Below are 16,547 nucleotides of genomic sequence, written 5' to 3' on the forward strand. Positions count from 1 at the left end.
CAGTTTCCCGAACGGCAAAATGGGAATTTGGGCAGCGATCGAGCCGCGGGGATCGCCAATGTAGGAAAGCGCTGCGTGAACTGCCAAAGAGCAGGGAGGGAGCTCGGATCGTGCCCATACGGGATAACCCAGGCCTCCAGACTGAGCACCATCGGCGACAACTCTGGTTCTGGCCAAGGATGCCCCGTCCCCGCCCCTATGTCGCTGAGGCCGGCCAGAGGCTGTCGCCATGGAGACGTGGGCAGCCTGGAGCCCTTCCCTCAAAAAGCCACGCGTTTCCGCTGCGTTGGAGCCTTCTGATTGGACGGCTGTCTGGACGCTACCACCCGCCCCGAGCCCGCTAAGGGGTGGGGGCGGGGTCCTATCCTCGTGGGACTCGCGCTCTCAGGACCTGTGCATGTGGCCTCTGGAAAACGATGGATTCTCTGCCTCACTCGGGGAAAAGGACTGAGCCTCCTAGGTCAGGAGAGTGTCCATTACTTCCCCTACTAGGGCTTATGCTCATGCCTCTCCCTGAAAAGAGGGGGCGGGAAAGTCAGCAAGCCCCCTCCAGAGCCTATTTGGTCCCAAGATATGGAGCACCGGAAGTGCTGGCGACGTGTCAGTGCGCCCTACCCTAAACCTTCCCCGCCAGGCCACCTTTCCCATTCAGCTGTGGGATTCCGGGGCCGCCTGGGCGCTGCACCCGCCACTTCCGCACCGAACCGCCGCTTCAACCGAACTCCCTCCCTCTGAGCGCGCTCCTTCTCGTGCCCGATGGTTGGGCTGGCGCCTAGGAGTGGCCACGCCCTTTCCCGCGCCTGGCAGCCAATGGGAGGGCGGATCCCGGCGGGATGGTGGGTAATTAATGAGGGTCGGGCTCTGATTGGCTGCAGGGTCAGGACCGGGGGCTGGGCGAAGGGGTAGGTTGTTCCTGAGGTGGGAGGTGGCAGCCGTGGCTGAGGAGAAGGAGGCCCGAGAACGACATGTCCCCGGCGGCTGAGGCAGAGCGGCCCGTGGCTCTGTCTTTCTGAGTCCGGGGCGGCCTGGCGGCCGGCCGAGGACAAGGGTCGGCGGGGGCTGCCCCAGCGGTGGTGGCCGCCATGCTGGGGGCCCGGGCGGTTGAGGGAGCCGCTGTGGCGCTCTTGCAACTGATGCTGCTGCTGCTGCTGCCGGCGCTCAGGGGACCCGGGCTCGGCGTGGCTGGTGCGGCGGGGGCCGGGCTGCCCGAGAGCGTCATTTGGGCAGTCAACGCGGGCGGCGAGTCGCATGTGGACGTGCACGGGATCCACTTCCGCAAGGACCCCTTGGAAGGCCGGGTGGGCCGAGGTGAGAGCCCCTCTGCCGAGCCGCGGGATCCGGGGCCTGCCGTGCCGGGCGCAGCCGGCCGAGGGCTGCGGGCCCCGAACCCCTTCCTCGACCCTGGGGCCACGTCTCTGGAGCGAAGTTTCTCTCTGCAGCTTCCTCAGAGGCCAGGTCGGCGCTCAGGGCCTGGCATTAGCTCCAAGCTACCAAGAGCCATCCAGGCAGAGAGTTGACGAGAAGTTGTATTTGAACCTCTCATCTTTCATTTTCTCAACCCCTCGCCCCCATCCAAGCTGGGAAAGTAATGGTGAGGGCGGCTTCTTGCCACCTCGAGGCCTCTCGGGTTGTAGATCATCGGTGCCCCTGCTCTCCTATCTAGACAGTTCCTGCTAGATTCTTGCCGACCCAGAAACCGGCCGCTTCTCTTGCCCCTTCTGTAGGAGCGGGGTTTGATTCTTAGCCCGAATAGAAAGGAATCTTCGAAGACGATGGGCCAGGAAAGTTTGATCGTAGCCTCCTCCCTGGTCCTCCTTCGGAGCGAAGACTATGTGGGCTTAAAAGTAGAAGCTGCAGGCCGCCCCCAGAGGGTGGTTATATTGAAGCCATCCTGCACGTGAGGCTGGTAGCTGTGTATGAATTGGGTCAACCAGTGTAAGAGTCTGAGTATTCTATCAGAGAGCGCTTACAACCTATCCCAGGTGGTCCTGACACGTATGATTCCAGCCTAGGGGGAAAATGATAGTGATTTAACTGGTTGAGCAACAGTAGTTTTTACAGAGCTGCACAGTTCTCAAAGGTAGTGTAAGAATTGCCAGGGAAGCTGGTTGAAAATGCAGATTCCTAGTCCCCCCTCCAGATCTAATAGGGACCCCGGTTTCTGCACCAGGGGCTCCTGATGTAGGTTCCCCATCGACCATTTTTTGGGGAAAATCTGCTCTAGATTCTGTTTCTTCTGTAAGTGGGATTGGAAAACAGGTTTAAGAAGGAAGTTCCTTGCTTTATGTGTTGGAGGGAGATTTATGCTGTATGCTGGGTTCAGAGGCTGCCAAATTGGCAATATGCCCTCTCCAGACATCTAGGAGACAGACTTTTCTCTCAGTCTTTTTTCACGATGCCCAGATTTGGCTCTTGCTTTTCCTAAAGAGTTTAACTTAGTTCCTCCAAGTTAGTTGCAGCGTCCTGGAGTTTATTATATCAGGGAGTTTATTGCTTTCATACTTGTGAGGGTCTTGGGACACAGGGCTGTTTTCTGAAGTCTATGTTTGTCTTGGAATTTGTTTAGCCCTGGCATGCAGATCGCAGTAGCCTGGGTTCAGCTGAGTCAGGCTCCAGTCTTTAGCAGCCGTAACAGCAGCCAAAGCCAGGCTTTATAGCAGGAGGTTATTACTATCTCCATCCTGGACCCTTCCTCTTTCATGGGTGTGGGCAGGGAGGAAGGAGCCCTTTGAGGAAACTGGAGACAGTTTGTGGACTTTGCCTCTTGAGATAGCGGTGGTGAGGGCAACGTGCAGATGGTTTCTTTTACTTAGCAGATACCAGGCCTTACATTGATTACATTGTCCTGTTAGGTCCATTGTGCAGAGGATAAAGCTGACTAAGACCACACAGTTTTAGTCCCCAGATACTGCCCTTATTCAGAAATTCTGGTTTTAATTTGCTGGTGCAGGTGGTGGTGTTTTTTGTTTTTGGCCTGGTCAGCAGTCAGCCAGGCACTCTGGCCTTGGGTTATTGGCTCATAGTTGGCAGTTTCTTGGGAGAAGTTTACTGTAGCAGGTAAAATTACATGAGACCTACCAAAGTTCATGCATACTGGAGTCCTATGTCGGACACTGGCCCTTGGGGCATTGTATAAATGGAGGTTCCTGTTCCACTCTGCCATTCTGGGTATGAATTGTAGCAGTATTAAGGCATGGATAGGGAATGGAAGGGGGGCGTTGTCAGCTGCAGTTGGAGGAACTTTTGCCACATTGCATTTAGCAGGTTCCTGAGAGTAGCATTTTGCTGGCATTAGGTGTGGGGCTGAGATGTGTATAAACTTCCATTCTCAGGAGTCAGCTCTCCAGTTTCTGCTAAGGAGTCAGCCCCACCAAGGGAAGTGCAGCTGTTCACTCTGCCTTCCTTCTCTGGCCCTGTTTGGATAAGGGTGTGCCAGGTATTTGGAGACCCTTGCCTCGTGCAGCTATGTACACTAATTGCAGTAGGAACTGTGTGCCTCATTTCTTTTCCCATGTGCCTGTGATATTGTTTCCAGCATGCTGAGGAAAGGGCATTCTATGTTGAATGAATTCAGATATTTATTGCCAAGTTGGTCCAGATAAGGGTTTGGCCTGCTTTTGAACTTGCTATTTCTCTATAGTTTCTTTGTAGTTCAGCATTATTGTGACTGTGAGTGGCCCAGGGCATCTAGTGGCTTATGCTTTCAAAGGTACTTAATAATGTATATTGGATTTCATGTCTGCCTTGAGGAAAGCTATATGCTTGCAGCCCGGGAAAGGCTTTTTCAACTTGTGTGCTTCCACAGATGGAGATAACCGCTACAGACAGTGGTTCAGAAGCGCTCATCTTGGGGTTTTGGCATGCTGCACATCCCGGGTTCTTGGTCATCCTGGGTTCCTCTTCACTGTCACTAGGAGAAGACGTGGTTATTTGGCCTGTGGGCACAGAACTTGCTTTGGTTTCAGGGGGAGGCTATTTGCTCTTCATAGAAAGATCCCTGCTGAAGTTGAATGAACTTGAGGAACTTGCTTTACCTCTTGAGCTTTGTTTTCCTTTTCAAAAAAAAGCTTCTCATGCTTTAGAAATCACTCACGTGACTTTGAAAACTCTCCTGTCAAGTAGGTTAAAGTGTCTCTATCTTCGCGTGATGACCTTTTACATGGAATTAAAAATAGGGCAGAAAGCACATGGCTCCAGTGGGGAAAAAAGCTGGCGGGGAACCTGAGCCTATCAGATTCTGATTTGCTTAAGGCCACGGGATTTATTTAGAATTCTCTTCCTATACTGTCACCTAATGGGCAGGCTTCATCTGCAGGCCCTCCAAGTTCTAAAAGTTCCCAGATAGAAAATTCAGGCCCCTGAATCCTTGGGTTCAGTCCATTCAGAAAAATTCTCTAGGCAACTGGCCTCACTTGAGAAAGAAGTGGTTCAGAAGAGTAATCTGGTGGTCGGGAGGCCTAATATTGGAGTGGAGCGCCAAGGAGAGCTTTGCAGTGGTGTTCTCACTGGAGTGGCAGCATTTATTTAGTGCTTATGGTATGTATACCCTTGCCCAGCTAGCATACTTATGTGTCTGTTTCTGCACATGAGGCATTCATTGTATTAAGCTCTTTACAGACTGTGTTATCCTTACCACAACACTGTGGGGTAGGCGATACCCCCATTTTATAGGTGAGAAGACAGACCTCGAGAAAACAACTCGTTCAGCCTTACTTAGTAGGTGGCAGAGTGAGGATTCATATCCAAGCTTGTCTTATTCTGAAACCTGGGCTGAATTATCTAAGGAGGCTGGCTGCTCCGTTGTCTAAAAACTAAGAAGCAACAGCCACCGTAATGTAGGCCCTTTGCCCCGCTTCCTTTTTGGTTAACTGTCTGAGCTATATTGTGCCAACTTCAGCAGTGTGCTGACTGTACGCTTCATTGTATTAGAGAAATCTGTTTAGCTGTGAATGCATAAAGGCCAAGGAGGGAAGAAAAACCCTTTTTGCTGCTGCAGCTCTTGAGACTTGGGCAAATTCAACTTTGCATGTGGCAGATCTCTTGGGAAAGCCACTTGGGCTTTAAAGGGAAAATATTTAAAGGTAATTCCAAGGTTGTTAAGTAATTTTTGTTCACATGGCAGAGTTTTCTTCGCTGTGGGACTGAGACTGCCATAGATTACGTTACTGTCGGTTTCTCACTTTTTCCACTTGGCAAGAAAAAAAAAAAGATTCCCTACACATGCATAAAATTTTCAGTGTATCTATAAATCAAATCTAGTTAATGTTCCAAAATTTCTAAGGATCGTGGTCCTCATGGAAGAAGGAAATTCTTAGAGCTCAGTTGGAAGAGAAATAGCAGTCTTTTAGTCTTTATAGGTTTGTATCCCGGGATAATGGTTTTTTGAGCCTGGGAAAGAGCTGGGGCTTGTTAGCAGGACATCCTTTGTAGTGCTGCTCCGCCACCCTTTGATTTCTTAAGGAGAAATAGGAAGAAAAAAGTCTGAAGACAAAAGTGCAATGAGTTTCCTGTTCCATTGTCTCATCAGTCCATCTGATCTCGTGGCTGATGTCGTTTACAGGAACTTTTAACAGTTATGTTTATTTTTTTGAGGGCTTGACCTCAGCCAGTGGGTCTTTTAGTTAATCTTTTACCTTTTGCCATGTCCTCTCCCTTGAAGTTTTGGTGATTCAGAAGATAAAGCTCTGTGAATAACTGCCCCTGGGCATCTCCCAAAGGACCAAGGTGCCAAATGTTTTCAGGGTCGCCATGTGAGATCGGAAGGCAGTCTTGGAATCTTAATTCCATGCTGGAGGAGAGACTAAACTAGTGCTAGATCTGTACTTTGGAAAATAGATTTATGGAGCATTGGAAAGCCTCATTGTGTTTATAGGATAAAAGACTTGGGCTACTCTCTGAAGGAGAAAGCATAACTAATCATCTCTGGAGCTGAAATGTGATATCTTATGTTTGACGAAAGATCTCAGTTTAGTTTGTTGTGTGGGAGGAAGAAAACATGTATAACTCATCTCCTACCAAGGTTGGGAGGGGGCTGGGGGCAATAGAGGTTTTTGGCTCTTCCAATACTGCCTCAAGGTTAAGTATCTTTTTACTTCTACCTTGCCTTATTCCTTGTCAGTTTGTGAAATGGGAAAAGTGGCTCCCCCAGGACCCAGGACTTGGTCATCTTAAGCCAGAGGTGCCAGTAGGACCTTGGCAGATTTTCTTTCCCTGCAGGATGGTCTAACCTTGGGGATAGAATGGCAAGTCTTCACTGCTTTGCAGGTACCTCCTTCACTGCCGTTGGTTCCTTCAGCAAACCATATTGAGTGGCTACTATGTGCCAGGTGCCATGTTCGGTGCTGGAGATAAAGTAGGAACTCTTTTTCTTCTGTTGGTTTATCTGGGGGAACGTTCAAGAGATTAGGTGAGGTAGAGCGTTGTAAATCTGTGGGAAGTAAGGTGCTTGGATCTAAAGGAAATCAGAGAGCATCCCACCCTTCATTTACGAGCCTGTTTCTGTTTACTAGCCTTTGAACTTTTTTTTTTTCTCTGTCATTTTACTTTTTTTTTTTTTTTATTTCGTCTTATTATGGGGGATACAGAATTGCAGGTTACATACGATGCTCCTGTACCGCCTAAAAATATGGAACGCTTCACGAATTTGCGTGTCATCCTTGCACAGGGGCCATGCTAATCTTCTCTGTATCGTTCCAATTTTAGTATATGTGCTGCCGAAGCGAGCACGTCTTTGAACTTTTAAAATGAAAATTATTTAAAAAAAAAAAAAAACAACAAAACTAAAGCTGGACTCTTATTTGTAGTAAAGACAATGAAGAATGACTTTCCTAACCAGATATCCTGTTTGTTTTAGACGCAGAGCCTTTCTGAATGAGAAAAAACATTCTTTGAACTTGATCACCTTGTATAGAGTTCCTGGCTGTCCCCCTTGTTTAGGAGGTTTCTCTGAAGCTCTCCCTTTCAGGGAACCGGGCAGCTGCAGTGTAGCACTTTCTTGTAATAATGAGTTAGACTTGCTTTCTTCTCATAATTCTCCATACAGTTGGGAAAAAGTCATTTTAATGTACTTTCAGAAAGTTCCGCTCTGAGGGTTTTAGGGGCTGTTGGAGTGATTAGTGTTTAGTTTCTTTTATTTTACTCTTCCTTAGTAATGGCTGTCTGATTCCTGCCTTTGTTTGAGTTCTGTTTGGAGCCAGGTGCAGAGGGGGTGGCCTCTTGCGTGGAGAGGTTTATTAGTACTGCCCTGGAAATGCCTCTGGCAGTTTTGGGGTCTCTGCTCTTCTTTTATGTGTTGCCTCTGATGTGCTTTCTTTTTGTCTTTTTGTTCCCAGCCTCAGACTATGGCATGAAACTGCCCATCCTGCGTTCCAACCCTGAGGACCAGATCCTATATCAAACTGAGCGGTACAATGAGGAGACGTTTGGCTACGAAGTGCCCATCAAGGAGGAGGGGGACTACGTGCTGGTGTTGAAATTTGCCGAGGTCTACTTTGCACAGTCCCAGCAGAAGGTGAGGCCTGGTCAGGCCCTGCTTGACCAGTGGGACATGCAACTCTTGGACACTCTTCTGCTATGGGGCTAGAGAGTGTAAGAGCCTCCCTAGAAGGGAGGAACAGATGAGCGCCTGGGAAGAGCTGGGTTCCTTCTGTCTCTAGAGAAGCCATGTCCCATTGCCCACAAAGCTGCACTTGCCTTGGGGGTTGGTGACAGAAAGCAATGCCAGAATCCTAGTTTTTGCCACTCATTGATCCTATTAAGGCCCTGCTGGTTACTGCTCCCACCATGGTTTTCAACAGCTTGTTTTTAGCCTTATTCTTTTCCTCTTTCCCTTCTTGTGAATTTCCTTCTTTCCATGCAGAGCTCTTTGTTTATATTCTTTGTTCCTTAAGAAACCTCCTTGGCAGTGAAGGAACATACCATTGATTTGGCCCAGGTAAAGGACTCTAGCCACCCTAGGCTCATCATTTCTCTCTTTTTTTTTTTTCCCCCATCCCCCACCAAGGCTCATCATTTCTTACATTATTTTTGAACTTGAAGCCCAGGCAGGTGCATAATGTCCAACTGCTTGAAGGGATGTGAAGCGGGTGGTTTTGACATTTGTCTCCTTTTCTAATCCTGGAAGGTATTTGATGTACGATTGAATGGCCATGTCGTGGTGAAGGACTTGGATATCTTTGATCGTGTTGGGCACAGCACAGCTCACGATGAAATCATCCCTATGAGCATCAGAAAGGGGAAGCTGAGTGTCCAGGGGGAGGTGTCAACTTTCACAGGGAAACTCTACATCGAGTTTGTCAAGGTAACTCCCTGACTGCCTCACAGCTGAGGATAGACTGAAAAGAGTGGGTACGGGGAAGATGCCTGCTGCTGTGTGGGGTTGACCACTGTTTTCTGTTTCTTAGGGGTATTATGATAATCCCAAAGTCTGTGCACTCTACATCATGGCTGGGACAGTGGACGGTAAGTTGTGTTTTGATCTGCTTTTTGATTTTGGCTGAAGGATATGGTTGAGGAAACCCTCGGGAGATGATTTAGCTGATCACTATTTTTGAAACACTTAAAGCCAAATTGTGGGGAATTTGGAATCAGATGGATAAGGATAAAGTATAATATGTTAGCTATAAGCTTTAGAGTAAGGTCTATGTTTATATCTTCTTGCTACCATTTGATCAGCTGTTTGGTCTTGGATAAATTCCTTTAACTTACTTGTAAATTGGGATTAATAATGGTACCTCTTGGTGTGTCCTGACCCTTGTAGTGATTTGGAATCACCTAAAACTTGTCCTTAATCTGTTTCTTTGTTTGACATCTGTTTCCAAGCTTTCCTAGGAGAAAAAGGTAAAGGGAGTAGTGCTTTAGAGTTTCGGTTTGCTCTGAGAGATTCCAGCATCGCTGGACTGCACTGGGACAAAAGTTCACTTATTTATGTCTCCTGGTCCTTGGGATTCAGCCTTAGGGTGTGTCTCTTTCTCAGGGTTTAGATTATCCTGGCTGCCACCCTCCCAATTTTTTTGCAGAGAAAGCTTGTATCTTAGTGGCTTTTGTCCCCCATTCCACCTCTGTGCCTTTTTCCAACTCATCTTGAATACACTGAGTATCTCATCCTATTGTCTTGATGTTCCCCCTAAATGCTAATATTATGACATCTAGGAGGATGTCTTACCCCCAGACAGACCTGTGCTCAAGACCAGAAGGAGGAGGCAGGACAGAGGGGTAATATATACTGAGAACCCAGAACTCTGGGGACCAGCTTCTCTTAAGTTGCTGTGTGAATCAAAAGGGAATGTGGGCTGGGCGCGGTGGCTCACGTCTGTAATCCTAGCACTCTGGGGAGGCCAAAGCAGGAGGATGGCTTGAGCTCAGGAGTTCGAGACCAGCTTAAGCAAGAGCAAAACTCTGTCACTACAAAAAATAGAAAAATTAGCTGGGCATGGTGGTGCATTCCTGTAGTTCCAGCCATTCAGGAGGCTGAGGCAAGAGGATCACTTGAGCCCAAGAATTTAAGGTTGCAGTGAGCTACGATGATGCCACTGTACTGTACCTGGGGACAACAGGGTGAGACTCTGTCTCAAAAAAAAAAAAAAGAAAAGAAAACAAAAGGAATGTGGGCTTGTGGGAAGGAGGAGGGATTTGAAAAGGTTAGATTTTGGGTGTCGGGTCATTCGTTGTTCCTGTCCAAACTGTCCTCTTGGGACTATGAAGTAAGATAGGAAGGGAGAATAGTGAGCCTCCCTGTGGGCAGGGCTTTTACTATTTTTTAGTTAAATCTAAAAAAGACTAGTTTTTGCAGCTCTCTGCTGTTCTGTAGGCCAGAGGCTATTTCTGCTACTTCTGCTCCTTCCTGTGGACCCTGGTTAGGTCACAGGAGTCTCTTCATTATAGCTCATTTGCTGTTCTTAAGATCTCATTTCAGTGCTGTGGGTCTTACTTAACAGGTGTTTTCTTTCTTGTGTTAGATGTACCAAAGCTTCAGCCTCATCCAGGATTGGAGAAGAAAGAAGAGGAAGAAGAAGAAGAAGAATATGATGAAGGGTCTAATCTCAAAAAACAGACCAATAAGAACCGGGTGCAGTCAGGCCCCCGCACACCCAACCCCTATGCCTCGGACAACAGCAGCCTCATGTTTCCCATCCTGGTGGCCTTCGGAGTCTTCATTCCAACCCTCTTCTGCCTCTGCCGGTTGTGAGAACAAATGACCATCCTGAACACGGTGGAGGGGTGTGGGAAAGAAGCCAAACATGTTGGTTTTGGTTTCTGTATTTTTCATAATGATTAATGGAGAAGCAAAACAAAACAAAAAAACCACACAAAAATTAAAGGAGATAAAAAGAGGCAGAGTGAGTAGAGAGCAGCCCTTATCCACCACCTGGTCCCAGACCTGCTTCAATCCTAGTCCTCTCTTTGTGGCTGGCCCCCAGCCATTTCTTTCCTCTTGAGGGTACTTAGGATACACTGGATCCTTCCTGTTCAAGGATCCTCATTTGTGTACCTGGTGGAAAGGACTCTGAACTCAGAGCAGTCACAGTTCCTTTTTTTAGCTTGGAAATTAACAGCAGGGAAATGTCATCTTATTACCTGAAAAGACCAGTACTGGGAGTTGAGTGCTCTAAACTTGTGTCCAGATATGTTTTCATATGTCCTGGGATTGAGAGTATATGTGTCAAGGTATATAATTTGTATGGTAAAGACAAAAGGAAAAAAGAAGAGTGATTTAAAAAAAAAAGAAAGAAAAGTAAAAGCTTCCTTATTTGGAAGCCTCTCTGGATTAATCCAGTGATGGTTCCACCTTAAGTGTTTGAGCTTTGTCATTACTTATCTCCCTGACATGTGCCAGTTAGAGGACTGTCTGGTATCCAAGACAATTAGTTTATGTCAAGTCCTCAAATTGCCTCTGACTTGTTACCACAACAAATCATTTTGATTTCAGTGCCTGTTGGGGACTTGATTTCTTCTCAATTTTTTTCTTAATCTGGCTCATTTGAAATCTCTTTTCCCTCTCAACCATCCCACTAAGTTATTACCAAGAAGGGAAGGAGACATGGGGATTTGGGGTTCTCTGCTTGAATGTCTTTTCCTTTACCACCTCACCTTGTCGGTACCTCCCTCCCTGGGTCTCTGAGCCAGCAGCCAGGAGGACCTGAAGCTCTTTACTGTCCCCTTCGGAGGGTCTTGCTGCCAGGGGGCAGGGAGGCTTTCCAGCCTGCAGCAACAGAACACTTGACCTTAAAAGCCTCTTCTGGTCTTTAGATTAGAAAAGGCTTATGTTAGCATAGTTTAAGAGCAACCTCAGAGACTTGAGCCCTACTAAGTGACTGACCACTGTTTAGATTGTCTAGTATCTGACGTTCATTTATTTCTATGTCCTTGTGTGTCACAGTTCAACCAACGAGTTTTGATTTATGCCTAGAGCTGCCCCCAAGGAACTAGACTGATTGGCCATGTGGGCCCAGTGACGATCTTAATAGTATGCACCCCGCTCCGCCCCGTCCTTTCATTTCCCTCTCCAGGCAGCAGGCAGGGTCTTGGTGTGATGAGCTGAGAGATTTCCAGTCAGCCATAGTCCTTACGGCTCTGAAGCTAACCTTAGCATCTAAGTGTCTGTCTTGAATTCCCTGGAAAAATTTCTGCAGGAAATGAAGCTTCTCTGGTCCCCTCCTTTTTTGGTCACTGTTATCCATCTCCCAGTTAGGGTAACAATGAAGGAGGACCTGGCCAAGCTAAAAGGACTATTGTGGATGACAGACAGCAAGATTAGCTTCAGTGTGGGCTGGAGTGTAGAATCTCAAGCCAGGGCCATCTTTCTACAATATGTTTAATTTTGAGTTTGCCTTATTAGATACGTTTTTTAAGAGCTCCATATATTTGAACTGCTCTTCATGTGACAAAGTCAGTAGCTCCTGGGCTCATGTCCTGGGTTTTGGCTCTTAATGATTACTCCAGGCCAGCATTTAGTCATTTGAGAATTGTAGCCCTTTATTATTTTTGCTGTGACTTGCGTCTCAGTACTAGGGTACTGAGTCGGGCAGCTGGATGGTTGTGGCCTGAGGCTGCAATCAGAGGAACACTTCCTGGAGTGCTTCACGAAGCTCCTCTGCTTCTAAAGGATGAGGTACTGTAGCCTTGGTCTTGGACCACCTGCCTGGGGCAGTGGACATCCTGACTAATTGGGCTTCTGGCAGTGGCTTTGGTTCCTGTTCTATCATAATTCCCCAAAGCCACGGGCCACTGCTAATAGATTAGACAAGATGAAGAAGGAGGACTTGCTGCCTCCATTTTGCCTTGTTTGTTAGTTTGCTTGGGTCTCTCTGAGGAGGGAGGGTGTCCCGCCTCCACCTCAACCGATCCCTTTAGTGACTCAGAGTCTCAGAAGGAAACCCTGACCCCTGGGGCCGTTTCCTAATGGTACTGTAAGCCAAGCAGCTTTGCTTCTGCCTCTGTTTCCAAGCCCACCCCTTTCCCCTGAGCTCAGGGATAGGGATGGGCGCTTTCCTCTCTGGTTGTGTCCGAAAGGAAGGAACATCTTTCTATGGCTAACAAAAACCAGGGGAAGTGAGGAAACAGGAAGAAGTATGGTGGGGGCCGGGGTAGATTCCCCTGGAGCCAAGCCCACCTGGCTAACAAGAGCTGCCTAGGGCTGGCTGCAGCTGGCTCATGATGCTGAACTTGAAAGCTTTTTTTTTTTTTCTCCTCCAAGATATAGGTACATGAAGTTTAGGTTAAAGGGGTGGGCTGGGGCACTCTTTATTTTTATTTTTGTATGTTATGTGTCAAGAATTACTCTGTTGTTCATCTTTTGCTTTTTGCACTGTTTATTCCCCTGTCTGTATTTTGAGCTAGTGCTGGGACTGAGGTTGCACCGGGCTTGGGAGGTGATGAGGGCTGCCAGGTAGTGGGTGGGGGGAAGAGAGGCCTGGCCCTTCTATTGGATCTATGCTCTGCCTCAGGGTTTTAGATCCCACTCAGCCCAGCTGGCCAAAGACAAGAGCAGACAGTCTGGGTGAAACTTAAATTTTGCCAGAAATGTGGCCGCAGTTGAGTTTGTGGAAGGGCTATGCAAAGCCCTCTGCGGGAGATGGGCCGAGAGTCTGCAGTCTAGCTCTGGTTTTGGGTCAGGGGCAGCTGGTCTCTAATCGGACTTTTTTGGGTCTCACTCATGCTTGCTTACTGAAACATTGTGCCAAGAAACTGTGGGATTCATCTTTCTTAAACCAGATCCATTTTTCTAAAAAATCTCTACTGCTGTGAGGCTGCTCAGTGAATAGCCTGAGTCCTGGTGATTTGAAAGACACTTATCTTCAAGTGTCCATGGTGTTAGACTCCCAGGAGGACTAGCCTCTACCTGCAGGGCCTCCTGTTGGGTTGAGAGTATGATCATGTTCTCTTGCTCCCACTGCCTAAGAGTTGCTGGGATCACGTTAGAAGTCACTTAGGCTTTAATGAGATGGGGTGAAGTTTGAGTTAAGTTTACCTCCCCCTTTCTGTGCCTGGGAAACTGGTCCAGTTTTAGATTATGATTTGACTTCTTTCTCTTTTGGGAAAAGCTTCTGCTTTAAGGAATTTCTCCTTTTATCCTGCCTCTACCCTCTCCTGGAATGGCCTGGCCATGGCTTCTAGAATCTCAGCTGAGAACTTCAGAAAACAGCAGCAGTATTTTCCTTTACCTAGTGCTAACATCCCTTTCCCTAGGAATGAGCTCACCTTGGGAAGCCCAGGGAAAGAATCATCAGGTTCCCTGCCCTCCCTGGGATTGGGGAAGGACCCACCCCCGGTCAGCACAGTGCCTTTTCCTCTCCTGCTCTGAGCCAGGGTGGGCATTCCCTCTAGATTCAGGTCTGGGCAGAGGTCCTACAGTCGCTGCCATGGGGCTACTTCCCTCTCCCCTTTGCTGGCCTACTCTGACATAATTCTTCAAGTGTCTTCTTGCCTTGAGGAGCCTTAATGGCATCAAGTGGCAGCATGTAATATTGTCCTCCATGGCTCTCCAAAAGAACCGAGGAGAGCAAGTGAGCTTTCTAAAGTGAGAGACTAATAGATGTTCCTGTTTTTTTTTTTTTTCTTTAAAGGCAGGGTGGGGAGGTATGTTTGGGGCCTCCTTCTACTGTGGCCCCTGAGGAAGGAGGCTGGGGCAAGGCTGTGATAGTGCACTGAAGCAGAACCAGAAACACCCAGGATCTATTCAGAAATCTCAGCAGAAACCAGTTTCTTTTCTAAGGAAAGATGTAATTAGGGATCAAAGAGCTCTAAGGAAATTGCAAAGAAGCCTTAATGTTCAAGCTTTGGAGAGATCAGAGCAATTTTTCCTTTTCAGTCAGAGAGCTAAAACTCTTTCTGTATTTAGACCTCTCCTGAGGCAAGAGGGTTGGATTTCCTCATTTTGTTACAAGACTAGATTGGCACCAATGGGTCAGCTGCCCAGCGAGGGCGGGTTTCTCCTTTGCACATGTGCGGCTTGCTGCCGATCTGGTTTGTCCTTCTCAGCTGCCTTTTGTTTAGCCTGCTTTGGGTGGCCAGAGCATCTTGATAAGAGCCGGTGATTCGGGGACTGGCTGGGTTGGCAGGAAAGGAGCAGGATGGATCTCGGGACAGGTTCCCCCAGGAGTATAAAACAAGGAGCCAGGATTGTGCTGGCAGCCGGGGAGACAGTAGTGCCTGTTTGAGTTGGCAGCGAGGGCCTTGGCACCTCTCGCATCAGACAGTGTTGTGAGATGGGGGCACACAGCACTGGGAAAAGCAGAACTCCATTCTCACCTCTATTTTCAGCTTCTGTGCTTTATTTCAGTATGAGGAAAAACAACAACAAACTGAAGTGTGCTTTCCGTCCTTTCAAAGGACAACTGTCGGGAAAGGAGAGCTGAGTTGCCAGGTGGGGGGAGAGAAATTGGCAGGGGGAAACATTCTTGACTTCTGTCTTCCCTGGTGTGTCATGATCCAGGGAATGAAAAGAAATTTGACCCTGGATCAGTTCCCTCCTTGGATTGAAGGAATGTTACCTTTTCCTTCCATGGATTTCTCCCAGGCTAGCATCGGCTGCCCATTCTGAGCTCAACCTGGCTTGTCGGGAAACCAACCCTACCCCTCCCACATTGGGCCTGGCTGCTCTATTCTGTACCAAGTACTGGAGAAAAAGTGTCAAGTTCTTAGTAGCCCTTGCAGCTCCTACTCTAGTTTCCCATCCTTTCTCTGCATAGGCCAAACCAACTCTTTGTAGCCACGACACACGTTTATGGTGGCACAGTGAGATGTAATCGAGGGGCTTTGAACCTGGCTGGCCGGGGAAACCATGGGGGTGGATAGAGCCGGCTTTCTTTCTGGGCTGTCTCCATCTGTCCCTACCCCTTCCATGCCCCACCCCACTCCCACCAAAAAGTAAAAAATCAGGATGTTTTTCACTGTCCATTGCTTTGTGTTTTAATAAACAATTTACAGTGACACTCTGTGTTGGGATTGAGTTTGACCTTGATTGCAAAGAGGTGAACTGATGGGGTGGGCAAAGGGAGACCCAGGGGTTCACTTGGCTGTGAAGAGTTCTTTTCTTCTTTCCAGGATGTTTGGCTAAGGGAATCATACTCTGTCAAACCCTGCCTGTCTGTTTCAACCAGCAACGCATTCAAGGAAAAATAAAGTGGTTTGTTTTTGTTTTCACTGGAACACCAGACCCTGACTGTCCCACTCCTAAGGTACACTGGGTCTGTCGCTGCCTCTTCTTACCATTCACTTAGCCTCTGTGATAGCCCATGGATAAACTAAGGCATAGGATATTTTTCTCTGCTTCCTTTTCTGATGTGTTGTCAGTGTTGAGTATACGTGAGAAGGGCAGAATGCAGGAAGGATTTTTTTCCTATAATGTATCAGCTACATTTTACAGCTGAGAAATGTGAAGCTCAAAAAGGTTCATTAGGCCAGGCACGGTGGCTCACACCTAGAATCCCAGACTTTGGGAGGCTAAGGTGGGAAGATGGCTTTAGCCCAGGAGTTCAAGACCAGCCTGGGCAACATAGCGAGACTGCCATCTTTACAAAAAATTGTTTTAAAAATTAGCTGGCTGTGGTGGTATATGCCTGTAGTCCCAGCTACTCGAGGGACTGAGGAGGGAGGAATGGCTGAACCCAGGAGTTTGAGGCTGCAGTGAGCTATGGTCAGGCCCCTGCACACCAGCCTGGGCAACAGCAAAACCTTGTCTGTAGAAAAGACAAAAAGTTCAGTCATTTACCCTAGACTGGTCAGTAAATCGCCAAGCCAGGATTCAAATCCAGTCTGTCTGTCATCAAAGCCCATGGTTTTTCTAAGGCCATAAAAATAATTACAGCTAACCTTTATTGAGCCCTGGAAATGGGCTAGGCACAATGCCAAGCATTTTACAAATGCTATTGCTGTTTAATCTTCAGCAAACCAGTTGGTGTTACCCTTTAAGAGGTGAAGTGACTTGCCCAAGGCCACCTGGCCAGCAAAAGGCAGAGCTGGGATTTTAAACCAGGACTCTTGCTCTTAATCAATACTCTGCATTGCCTTCTGAGTCCCCATGATGCTGTGTGGCATGGCTCCAGGGC

At 47.8% G+C, this 16,547-nt stretch overlaps 1 protein-coding gene and 1 non-coding gene across 3 annotated transcripts; one reads left to right on the top strand and one right to left on the bottom strand.

The window, feature by feature from the left end:
* Nucleotides 1-948: 948 nt before the first annotated feature.
* On the top strand, nucleotides 949-15,436 carry MLEC (malectin). Of its 2 annotated transcripts, XM_069497634.1 has the most exons (5): nucleotides 949-1,308; nucleotides 7,332-7,510; nucleotides 8,123-8,299; nucleotides 8,403-8,460; nucleotides 9,957-15,436. In XM_069497634.1, exons 1-5 carry the CDS (start codon nucleotides 1,083-1,085, stop codon nucleotides 10,184-10,186), a joined length of 870 nt encoding a protein of 289 aa, XP_069353735.1. In that variant the 5' UTR covers nucleotides 949-1,082; the 3' UTR covers nucleotides 10,187-15,436. The 2 variants fall into 2 exon arrangements, with proteins under 2 accessions (XP_069353735.1, XP_069353736.1); XM_069497635.1 differs by lacking the exons at nucleotides 8,123-8,299; nucleotides 8,403-8,460.
* Nucleotides 6,620-6,726, bottom strand: LOC138401987 (U6 spliceosomal RNA). Its single transcript, XR_011236581.1, has one exon. It is a non-coding gene; the product is annotated as a U6 spliceosomal RNA (small nuclear RNA).
* Nucleotides 15,437-16,547: the final 1,111 nt, after the last annotated feature.

Source organism: Eulemur rufifrons, chromosome 21 (assembly GCF_041146395.1).
Source record: "Eulemur rufifrons isolate Redbay chromosome 21, OSU_ERuf_1, whole genome shotgun sequence".
Taxonomy (NCBI): Eukaryota; Metazoa; Chordata; class Mammalia; order Primates; family Lemuridae; genus Eulemur; species Eulemur rufifrons.

Excerpts from the sequence above, each read along its gene's own strand:
- MLEC (XM_069497634.1), top strand. The coding sequence starts at position 1,083 with ATGCTGGGGGCCCGGGCGGTTGAGGGAGCCGCTGTGGCGCTCTTGCAA. Across the intron at positions 1,309-7,331 it reads GGAAGGCCGGGTGGGCCGAG|CCTCAGACTATGGCATGAAA; the intron begins GTGAGAGCCCCT and ends TTTTGTTCCCAG. Across the intron at positions 7,511-8,122 it reads TTGCACAGTCCCAGCAGAAG|GTATTTGATGTACGATTGAA; the intron begins GTGAGGCCTGGT and ends TAATCCTGGAAG.